General features: G+C 49.1%; 3 protein-coding genes across 8 annotated transcripts in view; 1 reads left to right on the top strand and 2 right to left on the bottom strand.

Moving 5' to 3' along the window:
* FAM193B (family with sequence similarity 193 member B) overlaps positions 1-8,107 on the bottom strand; it is a 35,843-nt gene extending 27,736 nt beyond the window's left edge. For 2 of the 6 annotated variants that reach the window (XM_050793168.1, XM_050793169.1), the window contains exon 1: positions 7,806-8,107. In XM_050793168.1, coding sequence (XP_050649125.1) covers positions 7,806-8,015 — 210 coding nt within the window. In that variant the 5' untranslated portion in view covers positions 8,016-8,107. Of the gene's footprint in view, positions 1-454; positions 2,127-6,720; positions 7,781-7,805 lie in introns of those variants that run through there. The other 4 variants (XM_050793173.1, XM_050793171.1, XM_050793170.1 and 1 more) reach the window with 4 other exon arrangements.
* The window catches only part of DDX41 (DEAD-box helicase 41), a 98,320-nt gene that overhangs the window by 36,214 nt on the left and 44,629 nt on the right, over positions 1-17,477 (bottom strand). The gene's annotated exons all lie outside the window — the stretch shown is intronic.
* Positions 1-17,477, top strand: part of TMED9 (transmembrane p24 trafficking protein 9) — a 214,054-nt gene that overhangs the window by 158,205 nt on the left and 38,372 nt on the right. The gene's annotated exons all lie outside the window — the stretch shown is intronic.

Raw genomic sequence — 17,477 nt, 5'->3', positions numbered from 1 at the left:
AGGTAGAACAGCTGTTTCACACTGTAAGACTAGTCAGTGGAGAATCCTTTCTGGTTGTACAAGCTCAGTTGGGAGTGAGTCTCTCTGATCCTAGTGACCTTAACCCTAAAACTTTCTCAGTTTTAATATCCCCACAAGGCTAGCTCATCTGCTGAACTGCCTCCTGGGTGCAATCAGCCACAAGGAGGGCCAAAGCCACAGATTTACCTGAATCCTCAGGTCAAACTGCTACTCTGCTACTGTAATCCCAGCACACGTTACTCATGGAGGAGGAAGAGCATGAACTTTGGGGATGAGACCACAGTTGTGAGTTCAAATCCCAATTGTCGTTTTCAATATGATCTTGGAATATTACTCAATTTCTTTGAGCCTCAATTTCCTCATTTATGAAATGGGAATAAAACCATATTTTACAGAGTTGTGAGGACAGAAGGAAATAAATTATGTAAAGTACCTGGCCTGGGCCTGGCACAAAGTAGGTGCTCAATACCCGTTAGTTTCTTTCCTCTTCTGCCCTGGAAGAAATGACAGGGAAACTTACTAAGTGAGACTTGCCCAAACCAAATTTATTTCTTGAAGCAAAGGACAGAAGGACTAGACAAGTGACTTCAAGGCCTCTTTGAACCCCCAGCTCCTTGTTTTCTGGCTATAACTTCCTAATAAAACCTTCAGTGTTTGCAGTTCCACCAGCCCCTTCTTTCTGCCTTAGTTTCCCTACATCATTTTTCACAGTAGATAGATCTACTTGTAGCTACCACTTGTGCTAAGCATGCTAAGAATGGAGCGGGAAATAATAAAGGGAGCTAAGGGCCTTTGGTGGAGAATGAAGGGGAGATGGACGGCAGCATGTTGGCCCACAGGCTGCGCAACCATGCAGCTGCTGTGCTGGGAGCCACCCAGAGTTTGAAGGACGAAGGCAGGCTCACAGGCACAGAACTGAAGGCACAAACACAGGGCCCTTCCCAAGACATAGCATGCCTCTCCTCAGTCCTTCTCTGTTTCTGCACATCCTGCCAAGAAGGACCAAATACATAAAGTAGTCACACCTTCACACATGCTGTTCCTTCTGCCTTTTTCCTCTCTTTTTTTTTAGGCTCGATCTGGGTGTTACATCCTCTTAAGTCCACAGGAAGAATGAACTTGGCTTTGCTCTGGGATACCCTAACACTTTTTTGTTTAAAAACATATCTCTAGAATAGAGCTTATCAAATATATTCTACTGGTTGAAATCTGTCCTTTCCACAATACTGTGAGCTTTTCAAGGGCAGAGCCTGTGTCCCACAAGTCACTGTATTGCAGTCATTCAGCAGAGCCTGTAGCACAGAGTAGGCACAGGTAAGTGTTTGGATACACAATGGAAGATTAGCAGTTGGCAAATATCATTAATAGATCAGAACTGGGGGAAGGTTTTTTGTTCTGTTTTGAACTAAGGTGGTTTCTATTCTTGCTTATGGAAAAGCTCCTCCCTGGGAAGCTCATTGTTTGAATACCCTAGGTCTTCTCAAAGATCCCCCTGGCACCCTCGATTCAGCAGCTCCCAGACCCAGCCACATGTCGGAGTCACTTGGGGACAATTCAACAATAGACACCTGGGATCCAGACCTGGAGGCTGATTCTGTAAGTCTGGGATAGGGTCCAGCAAAGCACAGGGGATCTGATGATTATTAGGTTGGGGCAAGGGAGAGGTGGAATCAAGCAATCACAGCTGTCTCTCCCACTGAGAATTACTTCTTCACGTGCTATCAGAGAATGTATTGAAGCCCATGACGTTCTCTTTCCTGCTTAAAACCTTTCATTGATTCCTCACCACCTAGAGGATAAAGCCCAAACCTCTTGGTGTGGTTTTCAAGAACCCTGCTAGCCCCTTCAGCCAGATCTCTCTCGACTCTCCAAGTGAGTGGGGTTCGCCCTGGGTCTTTGTACAAGTTCCTTCCTTTGTTTGGACTCTTTTCTCCCACCTTGTTCTCTGGAGAACCTTGAAGACTTAGCTCTGAGAAGCATTCTCTGACCCATCTTCCTCTAGGTTACGTCTTGGGCAACCCCGACACCAGCTGCCTCTCGTGTTAAGCACACAGCACTTGTTGGACACTAACATTAACCTTGTACAACTGGATTGTCTTGTTTTTTCTTTTTTTCCTTTTTTTTTTTTTGAGACGGAGTCTTGCTGTGCCCCAGGCTGGAGTGCAGTGGCGCTCGATCTCGGCTCACTGCAAGCTCCGCCCCACCGGTTTCACGCCATTCTCCTGCCTCAGCCTCCCAAGTAGCTGGGACTACAGGCGCCCGCCACCTCACCCGGCTAATTTTCTTGTATTTTTAGTAGAGACGGGGTTTCACCGGGTTAGCCAGGATGGTCTCGATCTCCTGACCTCGTGATCCGCCCATCTCGGCCTCCCAAAGTGCTGGGATTACAGGCTTGAGCCACCGCGCCCGGCCTGTTTTTTCTTTTGAGACGGAGTCTCACTCTGTCGCCCAGGCTGGAGTGCAGTGGCACGATCTCGGCTCAATGCAAGCTCCACCTCCCAGGTTCACGCTATTCTCCTGCCTCAGCCTCCCAAGTAGCTGGGACTACAGGTGCCCGCCACCACGCCCGGCTAATTTTTTTGTATTGTTAGTAGAGACGGGTTTCACTGTGTTAGCCAGGATGGTCTCCATCTCCTGACCTTGTGATCCGCCCACCTCAGCCTCCCAAAGTGCTGGGATTACAGGCGTGAGCCACCACGCCTGGCCTGGATTGTCATTTTATACATAAGAAAACAAACCAAGAGGCTGAAACACTTCCAAAGGCCACTTAATAGGGTCCAGGATGGCCGGGCACGGTGGCTCACACCTGTAACCTCAGCACTTTGGGAAGCCGAGGCGGATGGATCACAAGGTCAGGAGATCGAGACCACAGTGAAACCCCGTCTCTACTAAAAATACAAAAAATTAGCTGGGAGCGGTGGCGGGCACCTGTAGTCCCAGCTACTCGGGAGGCTGAGGCAGAATGGTGTGAACCCGGGAGGCGGAGCTTGCAGTGAGCCAAGATCGCACCACTGTGCTCCAGCCTGGGCGACGGAGACTCCATCTCAAAAAAAAAAGTGTCCAGGATTTGAACCTTTATTCAGAAGAAGCCGATGCTATATCTCCTAGCATCACTGCAATTACTATACACACGTTCTCTAGACTATGAGCCCCTTGTGGGAAGGGACTATGTCTGATTCACTTCTGCATGCGCAGCTAGCCCAGGCCTGGCACAGAGCTGGGATCGGTTAATATTTGCACAATAAATGCCATGTGAGATAAGACTGGGCACCACAGCATGCGAATGGCTGGCCTAAATGAACGAATAACTGCCAACCTGGCCCAGTTTGGGGGTAGATAAGAACGAAGTGGTAGAATCCTCACTTATTAGAATTTAGTTGAACAGCCAGGCATTGAGTATATAAGGACCACAGGACCACACACAGTATATACCCCCCAAATAAATTAAAACATAGACCCTGCTCTAAAAACTTCTAGATGAGGTAAGTAAAGGTGTTAGGATCATCTATCTGATATCAGAAATTAAAATTTAAAACTCAGCTGGGTGCAGTGGCATGCACATGTAGTCCCAGCTATTTGGGAGGCTTAAGGAGAAGTATCACTTGAGTCCAGGAGTTTGAGGATAGCCTGAGCAACATAGCAAGATCCTATCTCTAAATAAAAATAAATAAATAAAATCCTAAGTCGGTAAGTCTTCATTTTCAAAGGTCTTTTGACATTTTTACTGAGTGAGTCTCTACTGGCTTACAAAGAAGAACTAGAGGTGGCAGGGATCCCCTCAGTATCATTTCCTCCTACTGACAATGGAAGTTGTGCAGGCTGGGCAGGCAGTGATTCTAAGGGGGAGGTCCCCAAAGATAGGAACTGTCTTATCCATCTGTGCACCCCAAATAAAGGTCCTGGCACAGAGGTTGTTTTGATATCTGCTGAGTGAACTAAACATAATGAGATGGTTTTATTAAAGATACTGACTAATCATCTGCTATAAGATACTGACTAATCAATTTCTTGAGGGAGCAGTGGGAGAATCGGATCTCTAGAGTCCCTTTAAACTAGACTGGGCAAAGGCCCAGAGGACGATGTGGAGGGGAACAAGAGGTGGACAAGGGTAGGATGAGCTCACCTCTCCTCACCAACTGCTGGTTTACATCCTAGCAAGTCTCCTGGGGGCTTACTGAGTGTACCTGGATTACAAACTGAGTGGTCCAAGAGAGACGAAAGACAGCTAGCAGAACTAATAGGCCAGAACACTCAGGCTTTGTATGGCCACCTGGCACAGCTCCTGCCACCTCTCTTAGGTGAGGCGCCTCTATGTACTAGCTGCTACATAGGTTGCTTCTCTTGTGAACTATTATTTATTTATTTATTTTTTTTTAAGAAGAAGGAGATGGGGTTTCCCTCTGTCCCCCAGGCTGGGGTGCAGTGGCGTGCACTTGAAGTCCTGGGTAACTTGAACTTCTGGTTTCAAGCAATCCTCCCGCCTCAGCATCCCAAGTAGCTGAGATTATAGGTGTGCACCCATGCCCAGCTAAGTTTTGGTTTCCTTTTTTTTGTAGAACCAGAGAGCTCACTATGTCACCAAGGCTGGTCTCAAACTTCTGGCCTCAAGGGATCCTCCTGCCTCAGCCTCCCAAAGTGCTGGGATTACAGGCGTGAGCCACCAAGGCCTCTTGTGAAGTTCCTGATGGGGTCAGAGAGAAGCAACTTGCGGAGTCACAAAGCTAGGAGGCTACGCTGGGAATTCAAGTCTCTAAACACCACTCCCCACTGCCTCCCACAATTGCTTTTTCAGTTGTTCCTTGTTTGTTTGTTTTTTCCTTTGCTAATAAGGTAGTAACTGTTTCAGCCTTCTTGTGCTGTAAACAAGGATTTGGGTTGTTAGGAAACAGATCAATGTGGTTTAGTGGCCTGAAACAATTGAGAGTTAAGCCATTTGGGATCCCAGTTAAACTCAAGGTCCTGCTTTAAATGTGTACAGGTTATGCAAGTGAGTGAAGGGGCCTGGGAAGAACCAGAAGAGGCCTAAGGAGCACACGTTGTCTAAAAGGGCCAAATGCTACTCAGAGACTACTGATTACTGCCTTGTGGAAAAGTGGACCCAGCATCACCATATCTTTAGTTTAAAAAGAGCTCCAAATCCAAATGTGTGGGAAACCTTTTGATCTTTAAAATATGGTCTCAAATGAAAATACAAACAGAAACAAAACAATGTGTGAGCTGGGGCATTCCAACAAGCCTGTGGACTGGGAGTGGTCTCATTTGCCACCTTGGGATTCAGTTTGGTGTGTGACACTGAGTTTCATCTTCCTTATCCACTCTGTATATGTAAGACAGGGCTATGAGTGGCAGTGAGAGCCAGAGAACCTCAACAAAGACACGCTTGCACGCAGAGCAATGACTGAACCCTACCTTTCTACTAGGTGCTTTGCACCAGGGCACAAAAGCCTGCTTCCAGACCCCACCCCCGGTCAAAGTGGGGCATAATCAGAACCGAATTTACCAGTTTGTTTCCCTTCTTTGGGGCTGTAGTTTAAAAAAAAAAAAAAAGACTTGTTAAAAATCCCCCAAACTACCTAAGAGTCCTTTTCTTTTCTTTTGTCTAACACCTATAGCTGGAGTCATTTGGGCAAATGTTTAGTTGCTCTGAGTTTCTGTTTCTTCATCTGAAAAATGGGGTAATAATATTTATATCCTCTAGTTTGTTGATCAACATTTGTTAACCACCAGGCACAGGGGTACAATGGTGACTGACATGGCTCCTGAACTCACAGAGTTCACAAATAAAAACAGATAATCAAATCAATGGTCAATTCATCATATGTGTGCTAAATGCTGCGGAGAAATACAGTGGAGGGGGGAAGATTATAAGTAAGGTATGTAAAGTGCCCGGCACAAATAAATGAATCAGTAGGTCAAGCAGTGGAGTAGATAAGAACATGGTAGGAAACTAGATGTCAAAGCAATTGATGAAGCTTAGAGCTCTTGGCAAAGTTATATCCTCAATAAAAACTGAATGGTTGAGCCATCATCCAAGCTTTCTGGCATCTCTATGTGGCAGAGACCCTAAAGTATTCTATGGTCTGCTGAATGAGAAGAAGAAAAGACAACAGCTTCCCGGCTCTCCCTTCTCCCACTCTCCCTTTTTGGGTAACAGCACTCCCAGGGGGGTCCCAGAGTAGGCTGGTGGGGGAAGCAGCCTCAGGGTTGGCAGCTAGACCCAGTAGGGGTCGGGGGTCCCACCTGGGGAGTCTCCTGGAAGCAGTGTCAGCCTAGGATAGGAGATGGGGATGGGGATGAAGGTGGAGCTTCTGACACTCAATAAGTGGTGACATTTTCATTAATTAAAAACCTTATTGTGATCTGAGACACAAGGAAATCAGCATGAAAACTGGGTTACAATAAGCACGGGTTCTGGACTGATTCATTTTCTCTCTCATTCACCTAGTTATTTTTACTCTGTGTTAGCAAGGCCCTGGGCCAGGCGTGGAGGATCAGAGATAGATGGCACGGCCTATGTCCCTGCGGAGTTCACAGTCCAGGGCAGGCAACAGACATATCAACAGAACGTTTCCTCACAGAAAGGGGAGTGCTACCAGAGGGAGGCACAGAGGGCTGTGGGCACAGAGAGGGCACCTGACGCAACTGGGGAGGTCAGGGGAGGCTTTGTAGGAAGGTACCCCAAATGGCAACCCCACTCACATGCACAATTCCAGAGATTCTACTAGAAGGCTGTCAAGAGCCATGCCTTCTGGCTGCACCAGCCTCCCAGAGTCCCCTGCTGCCCGATGCAGTGTCTGCAGAGCCAAACGCATCTTCCGCCACGCCTCATCCTCATCCGGCGCCGCATCCGACCCTCCAAGACTCCTGCAGGAGCCTGCCTTCCTGGGCAGGCTCAGCCAAAAGACCAACTCAAAACTCTTTTGTCAGAGCAAGCTTAGGGAGAGCCACCCAGCCCCGAGTGCCACAACCCTCCCAGAGCAACCGTGGCCCATGTCACCCCCGCCTCTCAGTGAACATTGGCAGGGTACCCCCCATTATCTCCTTTGCTCAAAAGAAAGTGACCTTCTTCCAGGTGGCAAGCTGGAAGCTTTGGAGAATCCTCCTACTGTTCACTCTCAGCAGGAGTCTCCAAACCCGGGATCTCAGGGTCGGGGTGGGCCGCCTTGCGGGGCAGGGGAAGGGAGAAAGGGCAGGTTCTGCTGGGTTTCCACCTCAGTGCAGAAACCCCACCAAAAACTCTTCCGGCCAGCCTGGCTGTCTGCTCCGACTGCTCTGCTGGGTATGGCGAGGAGGTGCCAGGAGACACAGCTGCTGAGGGGCCGCGGCTGCAGGCGGTGCAGGGGACGGAGTGGAGCCGTTCCCGAGGGGAGAGGGAAGAGGCTGCAGCCGTCCAGTCCCAGAGCCCCGAGATGGCCTGTGGCTGAGGGAGCAGGTGGGCCCAGGGGCAGGTGGCGGGCCGAGAGAGGAGCTGCGGCCTCGGGATCACAGCCCAGTCCCAGTGTGGGTGTACGGCCGGACGTTAGTCTCTGCTCCAGGCCGGAGGCGGCGGGGAGACGGGAGCAGCTTCAGCCTAGTCGCAGGAGCGCGGACCGAGCCTCGGCTTTGGGGAGAGGGGTCCAGCCTCCATTCCCGCCCCGGGGGAGAAAGCTTCGGCGCCGGACCCGGGGGAAGGCTGCTGCCCCAGCCGCGGCAGGATGGCCCATCCCCAACCCCGCCCCACTCCCGCTCCCGCTCGGGGGAGGTGAAAGCGCCCGGGCCGCCGAAGTCGCCTCGCTCGCTCCTACCTGCGGGCCGGGCACCAGGTTGGGTTCGTCGTCCTCCCTGGAGCCGTCGCGATCGGGCTCCGCCGGCGCCTCCGGGGGGTCTGCACCCGCTCCCGCCTCCAGGCTTGGCGGCGGCGGGGGCTCGGGCGCCTGGGGCTTCTGCGGCCCCGCGGCCCGAGCCCGCTCGCGCCTACCCGCGCCGCCGCTCGGCCTGCTCCGCCTCCGAGTCATGCTGCCGCTCGCGCCGCTCCCTCGCTCCACACGCCGCGCCGCCGCCGCCGCCGCCGCCGCTACCGCTCCCCTCACAGGACAACAGCCAATATGGCGGCGCCCGGCTCCCCCCTCCGCCTGCTGCCAGCAGGTCAGAGGGCACGCGAAGTCCGCGCCGCCGCACTAGCCCCCGAGGCAGCCTGCGCCATTTTGAATAAGGTCACCACCCGGAGGTCCGTGGGAGAAAAGCCTGGTGGGGAGACGCCCTTCCCCCCTACGCGGGACGGGAAGGATGCTACCTGCTGGAGGAACGCGTGTAACGCGGTGGTAATCGCGGTGCAGCACCCTAGCACTTAATAATTGCCTGTTAAATGGATGAGTGAATTAATTTCTATAGTGTTACAATAATACTTTCACACCCGTCGTCTGACTCCTTCCAACAGCACAGCAAGGCAGATACGGATCATTCCCATTTTGCAGGGGAGAAATACTGAGGCAACATAAAGGCTTGCAAAAGGCTTCTGTACATCATTTTGTTGGAACTGCTGGGCTCGTGGACGGCCTAAGTTGAAAGGGACGGTCTTTATTTGCAACATACGGTCTACTGGGAGTCCAGCGTTCTGTGCTTGGGGCATGGGACTCAGATCCGACTCCTTGTTCTAGAGTCTGATGGAGAAGGTAGACACGTCGGTACATAGTTACAACCGGTGTGATAACGATGAGACGACTAGGTGTTTCCAAAAAAATAGTATATGCAGGAGAGGATTTTGGAATGGTACACAAAGGAGAATTTTTAAAACTTAATAATTATGTATTTAATTGTTAAAAATGGGATTTCCCCCCTCTTTTATTTTTGTGAATATACTGTATAATACATGCACATGGCACAGATTTAAAAAAAAGTTGTGAGTGAAGTCTGTCTCATGCCTGGGCTATGTACTCTGAAACTGTGGTTATATGGAGAGTTGCTATTGGTATCAAGAAGGGCAGAATCCTGACATTGGCTTCCTAACCCATGGCGCAAGGGCTATTTTGAAAGGAAGAGCTACATGGAAGGCCCTAGAGCTCTCCTTAACTACCAAGAAAATAAATAAAAAATAGTACCTTATCTTACCCAGGGATTAATACCACTCTCAAAGATTTGAAAGATGTAGGGTGAGTCCCATCACATCACCATTACCTCTTCAGTTTGTCCAGAATAGGAGAGAGATGGCCTTGAAGAACAATAGAGCATTATGATAAACTTACTTATTCTGGTAAGAACCCCAACTTCAGGCGCTCTTCCAGATGTGGTCCTTCTTGGGAGAGATCAGCACATTTGTTGGCCTCTAATAGGCAGCAAGAGGTCTGGTCAATGGTTATTCTTCTGTACCAAACACAAGGATTCCCTTGCATTGATCTGGCAGAGGCAGCAGTAAACCCTCACTGTCTGGCTTCAGGGTATGTCACTCTCTGGACCCAGCCACTTAGTTTACAGGGATTTTTTTTTTTTTTTTTTTTTTTTTTTTTTTTTTTTTTTTTTTTTTTTATGACAGAGCCTCACTCTATCTCCCAGGCTGGAGTGCAGTGGCGAAATCTCAGGTCACTGCAACCTCTGCCTCCTGGGTTCAAGGGATTCTTGTGCCTCAGCCTCGAGAGTAGCTGGGATTTGAGGCGCATGCTACCACACCCCCTAATTTTTTGTATTTTTAGTAGAGAAAGGGTTTTGCCATGTTGCCCTGGCTGGTCTCGTATTCTTGACCTTGGGTGATCTGCCTGCCTCAGCCTCCCAAAGTGCCAGGATTACAGGCATGAGCCACTGCACCCTGCCAGTTTACAGGGATTTTTTTTTTTTTTTTTTTTTTTTTTTTTTACTAAATCTCCATTCTAATGGATATCAGGCTAATCTACCAAGGCACTGATGACATCATCTTGATGGACCTTAAGAAAAGGGAATAACAGATATCCTGGATGATTTGGTAAAGCATGATGTGTGTGCCAGAGGATGGATAATAAATCTCACAAATATATAGGGGCCTGTCAGTAAGCCATCTAGGAGTCTGGGATATGTCGAGATATTTCCTGTAAAGTGAAGGAAAAGAGTAGGTCACACTCCCTGCTAAGGAAGAGATTCAGTACTTGGGCTTGGGCTTCTTTAGACTTGGTGGGAAACATAGATGTATTTAGGTACATTATTTTGACCAGTTACTGGGTCACTTGAAAGCTGCCAACTTTAAGGCAGGATCATACAAAAAGAGAAAGTTTTCCTACTGGACCAGGCTGCAGAGTAAATAGTTCTGGCTTTGGCCTTAATACTTAGACATTGGATTTTGGAGCAAAGTTACGCTTTCTTTTAGCAAATAGTTATACTCCATTTTAGAAATAGCTCCTGGCTTGCTTCAGGGGTCCGGTGAAATTGGATGCCTGATCCTGGCATACCACGTGACTACGTGACCTGAACTGAGTGTTATCTGATCTACTCAGCCATAAAATCAGGGGTGCTCAGCAACACCCTGTCATGAAGAAGAAGTGACATGTGTGGGTTGGGTCCACGCAAGTCCTAAAGCACAAGTAGGTTGCCAGAGCAAGTTACTTACATTCCTCTGGTGCCACACTCTTCTCCATTCCATCCCTCAACCTGGATCAATGGTTTCATGAACAGTTTAATGATGAGTTGACTAAGGAAGAAAAATCCAAAGCCCAGTTTGCAGATGGCTCTGTGTGGTGTGCTGGCTCCAGCCAGAAGCAAATTGCTAGCGTGTTCTAGCCTTCCTCAGACAGGGCCCAAGGGCATAGAAAAGGGAAATCCATGCAAAGACCTTGAAATAAAGACACATCAATTCCTGGCCATTGGATCATGATTTACTCTGTTGTTGAGGGACTTGGGGGAAAAAAAAGCCTGCAGCCTTAGTGACAGGAAGTTTTGAGGATGACAGATGTGGAAAGATTGCCCAGAATGGCTTAAGAACATAAGGCTATTTGTGTCCCAGATGAACGTTCATCAAAAGAACCTCTTAAAAGCCCAATGGGCAGTATGGCCGTTTCCGTGGCTGTCAGATTGTCTCTTCCCAACTATTTAAGAACTTATTCAATGGCTCCATGAGAAAACTGGCCCAGCAATTTGGACTGTCTCCTCCCCAAGGCTGGCTGACCTATCTACTCTCAGTGTTGAGTCCAATTTGCAGGAACCAGCCAGAGCCCCTGTGTGGAACCTTACTCTGAGGGGCACACCCAGCTCTCTTCTAGCTGGGTGATTACTTTGGACTATGTATTAGGGCTAGTTAGCTGCTGTAACAAACCAACCTCACATAGCAAGAGTTTTAACACCTTAGATCTTGTCTTATTCGTGTCGCAGGCCAATGCCTATTGAAGAGGACTTTGCAGTCACTCAGGGATCCAGTCTCCTTTGATCCTGTGGTTCTGCCTTCACCTGGGCTCTCAAAGTCCTCTTCATTCATCTAGAGGATAGGAAAGGTGATAGAGTGAGGGTTGCCTGGGACATTTCTTTCTTTCTTTCTTCCTTCCTTCCTTCCTTCCTTCCTTCCCTCCCTCCCTCCCTCCCTGCTTGCTTTCTTCCTTTCTTCCTTTCTTCCTTCCTTTCTTTCCTTTCTTTATTTTCTTTCCTTTCTTTTCTTTCTTTTCTTTCTTTCTTTTTTTTGAGACGGAGTCTCACTGTGTCACCCAGGCTGGAGTGCAGTGGCTTGATCTTGGCTCACTGCAAGCTCCGCCTCTTGGGTTCACGCCGTTCTCCTGCCTCAGCCTCCCACGCATGGGACATTTCTATGAGCTGTACCCAGAAATGAATATACATCACTTTTACTCACACGCCATCGGGAGAGAATTCCACCGCATGGTTCCCCCAGAGGATAATCTTTCCCTCTTACTTTTTCCTCTCTCCCCAGGCAGCACTGATCTGCTTTCTGTTTCTGCAGAATATTTTGCATTTTCATACAGTATGTATTCTGCTTTGCCAGGCATCTTTCCTGCAGTATAATTATTTTGATTCACCCACACCGTAGCGTGTTTAGATAGCTCATTCCTTTATACTGCTGAGTAGTATTCCGTTGTACGGAAGTATCACATTTTGTATCCATTCAGTGCTGATGAGCGGTCATGACAAACATTTCTCATGTATTAAATTAGCTTATTATGCTGCTCTGAGAACTGGAAGAAAATATATTTAACGCGCAGTGGCTCATGCCTGTATTGCCAACACTGTGGGAGGACCACTTAAAGCCAGGAGTTTGAGACCAGCCTGGGCAACAAAGCAAGACCCTGTCTCTCCAAAAAAGAAAGAAAGAAAAAAAAGCTGGCAGGTGGTATATGCCTGTAGTCCCAGCTACTTAGGAGGCTAAGCTGGGAGGCTTGCTTGAGGCCAGGAATTCAAAGCTGTAGTGAGCTGTGATCACTGCCACTGCAGTCCAGTCTGGATGATAAAGCAAGACCCTGTATCTGTAAGAAATAAATAAAGGATGGGTGCAGTGGCTCATGCCTGTAATCTCAGCACTTTGGGAAGCCAAGGCAGAAAAAATGTTTGCCGGGCTGGTCTTGAACTCCTGACCTCACGTGATCCACCCACCTTGGCCTCCCAAAGTGCTGGGATTACAGGTGTGAGCTACTGCGCCAGTGCAAGTTAAAGTTTTGAAAGCCACTAAGCGCTTGGGCTTTTGGAACCCCACATCCAGGATGGTTTGCAAGGCCTCCTCCTTTCCACCCTGTGACTTGGTCTCCCCTCCCAAGGCAACAGGCACGGAATCCCTAGTTGCTTGCGTGGAGAGGAAGGAAGGGGAAATTGCAAGGGCAATGCGAACTAGATTACCATCTCAGCATTGTTTTCCATCTGCACAGGTAATGTTCCGTGCTGATGAGCCTCACAGGTGTGTGCTTCATCCAGCTCCAGGGAAGTCATTGAGCACCATCTGCCCAATCCCCCTCATCCCAGAGGAAAGCAGATCCAAGCCCCTTCCTCTCCTTGAGTTCTGGAGTTGGACCTCAGTCAGAGGGATTTCTTAGCACTTTTTGAGGGAAGAAACCAGATCTGATCCCCTCTTCCTCAGTCCTCCTCCTTCTAACGTTGAGAATGGGCTTGTACCTTTGGGCAGGAAGGCCTGAGGTGGACTTTCCCCACCTCCATGGAGAGGGAGAAGGAGTTTAGAGGAGAGGAAATATGATTGCAGAGGGTGAGGGATGGGGTCGGGTGTCGGGGATCTTGAATCCCAGGATGAGACTGGACCTTCCTCACGGGTGATGGAGCTGGGGCACAGAAGAAGAAGGAAATAGGGAAATCCTGATAAGGCCCTCTGGGGAGGTGAAGCATGCTGGACTTTGCCTTGATCTTTTCCAAGCCCTACAGGCCTAAACGTTATAGTAACTATTATTGAAAGTTTTAATGGTATATTTTTTAACAGATAATGTTTTTCTACGAAGTATATAGTAAATTGCTAGTAAAGTAGATTGCATCATTAAGGTAAATGGTAATTACTCCTGATCATTACTTAACTGGGCAAGAACAATGAAACCTATACTAGAGGCCCTGTGAGGGAACACCACCAGGGGAAGCAATAAAACATCACGGACAGTGTCGAGGAACCTGGATTGGCCTGGGGTGTTTGGGAAACAAACCTCCCAAATAAGGGAGGAGAGACCTCTCTTGCTCACCACTCCATCATCATCTGACCTCTGAGTCTTGATTCTGCTTCCAAAATATTTACTCCGGCTACGATGAATCTCTGTTCATAAACCCAAGTGTGCAAGAAATACAAAGTTTTCTGTAACTCCACCTACTTTCTACTTTGCACTCTGCTGGAGTGACAGAAATTTAATCTCCGCTAACTTAGGGTTCTCTGGGCATAAGGGCTCAGAGCCTTATGAGTGTGTGCGTGTCGGGGGTGAGTGTGTGCGTGTTGGGGGGATCTAGTTCTTAGTGTCATCTGTCCCCACAGGCGTTCATGGAGAGGTCATGGGTCCCCACTGGTTGGTGCTGAGACCTGGCTTGTTCTTTCCCCACAGCTGGCTTTCCTCCTCCAGCCATTCTTGCCTGTGGGAATCTGGGTGAGGCTATCTAAGGTCTTCTCCTGGACACACCTCGTAGCCATTTCCATGCTGACCGTTGCTGCTTCCTGGGATAAGTTCTCTCTGCTCTTGGATTTTGTGCCCCCTCTTTGGGCCCCTCAGATGCTCTTGTCACTTCCCTCCATTCTTTTCTTCACTTCCTTCCTTCCTTTTCTCTAGACTCCAGCAACCTCTGTTTTGGGGTCTCTGGAAGACCCTCAAGAAATGGCTGTGTCTCCCTGACCAGGGTTCTAAACACACCGGGAAATGAAGCAAAGGAAAGGCAGATGGAGTCTCAATGTTCACCTTATTACCAACTTAGTCATGCCCCAGGTCAGAGTATGTTGTTCGGTGTGGGCCGATGACCGAGCCCTAAGTTAGGCAGACACCCTCCCAGACCCCTGAGTCATGGCAGTACTGGACTGAGTAGGCCTTCCTCTCAGATTCCCTGTGGGGGCAGTGGGTGTGGACCCCTTGCAAGCAGGGAGATCCCAAGAGGAAGAAGGGCAGAACAGAGCAGACCATGCGCCTGACTCTCCAGACTCACGGATCAGAGGACGCATTCTCTCCCCTCGGTGCAGAAGTAGCAGGCCTGTGGGGCCTACCACCTGGAAACAGCGAGGAATAGACATCTCCCCTAATCTTTCCTCCCCCTCCTCTTGCTCTTGATGTTTCTTGGAACTTTTCAGCTATGTCTGAGACTTCTTTTCCCTAAGTCCTTTTGAAACCAAATCCAGAATTTTTTTTTTGAGACAGAATCTTGCTCTGTCGCCCAGGCTGGAGTGCAGTGGCCCTATCTCGGCTCACTGCAAGCTCTGCCTCCCGGGTTCACGCCATTCTCCTGCCTCAGCCTCCCGAGTAGCTGGGACTACAGGCATCCGCCACCACGCCCGGCTAATTTTTTTTTGTATTTTTAGTAGAGACAGGATTTCACCTTGTTAGCCAGGCTGGTCTCCATCTCCTGACCTCGTGATCTGCCCGCCTCGGCCTCCCAAAATGCTGGGATTATAGGCGTGAGCCACTGCGCCCAGCCTTTTTTTTTTTTTTTTTTTTCTTTTTTAAGTCAGAGTCTCGCTCTTTCGCCCAGGCTGGAGTGCAATGGCGGGATCTTGGCTCACTGCAACCTCCGCCTTCTGGGTTCAAGCGATTCTCCTGCCTCAGCCTCCTGAGTAGCTGGGACTACAGGCATGTGCCACCATACCCGGTTAATTTTTGTATTTTTAATAGAGATGGAGTTTTGCCATGTTTGCCATGCTGGTCTCAAACTCCTGACCTCCAGTGATCTGCTTGCCTCTAGCCTCCCAAAGTGCTGGGATTATGGGCATGAGCCACCATGCTCAGCCCAGGCCTGGTATTTCCTTCTGGACTTTGTCTGACAGCAGCGTCTTTCCCCATCCCTCTCCACCTTGAACCCTGGATTTTAGCCACATCTTACAACTTTGATGTGCTCAACTCTCTGGATTCTCTCCCTTACGCCTCCCAGGGCTGATAAACTTATACTGATCCTTCAAGGACCAGGTCAAGGGTGCCTTCTTCTTTGAAACCATCTGTGGACTCACTCTGCTGTACATTGTAGTGGAAAGGCTTGGGAGTCAGACAGTTAAGTTAAAAGCTCTGCCGCTTGCTAGCTGCCTGACTCCAGGAAAGTCCTCAGTTTCTCTGGGTCTCAGTCTCACCATTTAGAGAATAGGGGTAAAAGTAGTGTCTTGGCCAGGTGCGATGCCTCACGCCTATAATCCTAGTACTTGAGGAGGCTGAGGTGAGTGGATCACTTGAGGCCGGGAGCTCCAGACCAGCCTGGCCAACATGGTAAAACCCTGTCTCTAGTAAAAATGCAAAAATTAGCTAGGCGTGGTGGCGTGCACCTGTAATCCCAGCTACCTGGGAGGCTAAGGCAGGAGAATGGTTTGAACCTGGGAGGCGGAGGGTGCAGTGAGCCAAGAATTCTTCACTGCACTCCTGCCTGGGCAACAGAGTGAGAATCTGTCTGAAAAAACAAACAGAGAGTGTCTTATGGCATTGTGAGATATAAATGGAGACGTTAGCAGAGTGTCTGGCACATACAGTAGGGTGTACAAAAACAAGAGCACCCTAACAAGAGCCTGACGCAGACAGAGTTAAAGGCCAAGGCATCTTGAAATGTGGTGTGCAGCCAGGCACAGTGGCTCATGCCTGTAATCCCAGCTACTCAGGAGGCCGAGGCAGGAGAATGGCTTGAACCTAGGAGGTGGAGGTTACAGTGCGCCGAGATCCCACCACTGCACTCCAGGCTGGGCGACAGAGTGAGACTCCCTCTCAAAAAATAGAAATGTGGTGTGTGGTTCTCAGTGCCTCTGATAACTAATGCAGCCTGCCCGTCAGAAGTCAGCTAACAAGGCTGTGTGAGTGGTGGCTCATGCCTGTAATCCCAGCATTTTGGCAGGCTGAGGCAGGAGAATTGCTTGAACCCAGGAGGTGGAGGTTGTAGTGAGCTGAAATTGTGCCATTGCACTCCAGCCTGGGCGACAAGAGCAACACTCCATTTAAAAAAAAAAAAGAAAAGAAAGAAAGGAAAAAGGTCAGCTAACAAAATGACTTATCATGGAAATGATAGTGAAGTCGTCACCGCTGTGTTGGACAATAACAGCCCCATCTCAGGGCCCCCTGTCTCCAGACATTGATACCTTCCAGCCCTGCCATGCACTGCCCCAGAGTGAATTTTCTGATAGGTGTAATAATGTAACCGAGGGTTTCAGTAGTTTCCGTTCTGAAGTGGCTCTCCACATCTGTGCTTCTGACGCATAGCCTTTTCTGAGCTCCTACTGAAATAGGCAAACCAAAGTAATAGGAACAATTAGTCTTCATCACTGGACATTAGGAAGGGTCTCACCTACACATCTGAAAATGCGTGGTCCAGCAGGAAGTCATTCTGATTAGGGCAGAGTGCAGACAGGAAATCTGCTGGTGATCTCCCTCTGTTCACTTCCTGGTCCCACTGATACCTCTTGGCTTACAGTCGGGCCAGGAGACAAGAGCTCTCATGGTCTGCAAGGGACATGAACTCCAATGGGCTTGAAATCCATACCCATTCTGCAGGGAATGGGGATCCCGCATAGGATCTCACACCCAGAGTGCCCATGACAGGGGGGTCTGGAAAAAGGTGAGGGGGTGGTTTCTTGAAGGATGCTTAATTGGAGAGAAGGGGTGTGTAAGTAACAGATTACACCAAAATGTAGTGTGGCTTAAAACAAAAATAAGCATTTATTATTTCATGTAGTTTCTTCGGGCTGGGAATTTGGGAGTGGCCTAGCTGGGTGGTGGATCTGACTCAGGATCTCTCATGAAAGGTGAGGGCAAGATGTCGCTCGAAGGTTGGGTGCGGTGGCTCACGCCTGTAATTCCAGCACTTTGGGAAGCCAAGGCAGGTGGATCACTTGAGGGCAGGAGTTTGAAACCAGCCTAGCCAATATGGTG

Source organism: Macaca thibetana, chromosome 6, assembly GCF_024542745.1.
Source record: "Macaca thibetana thibetana isolate TM-01 chromosome 6, ASM2454274v1, whole genome shotgun sequence".
NCBI lineage: Eukaryota > Metazoa > Chordata > Mammalia > Primates > Cercopithecidae > Macaca > Macaca thibetana.
This window is presented reverse-complemented; position numbering and strand designations above follow the sequence as displayed.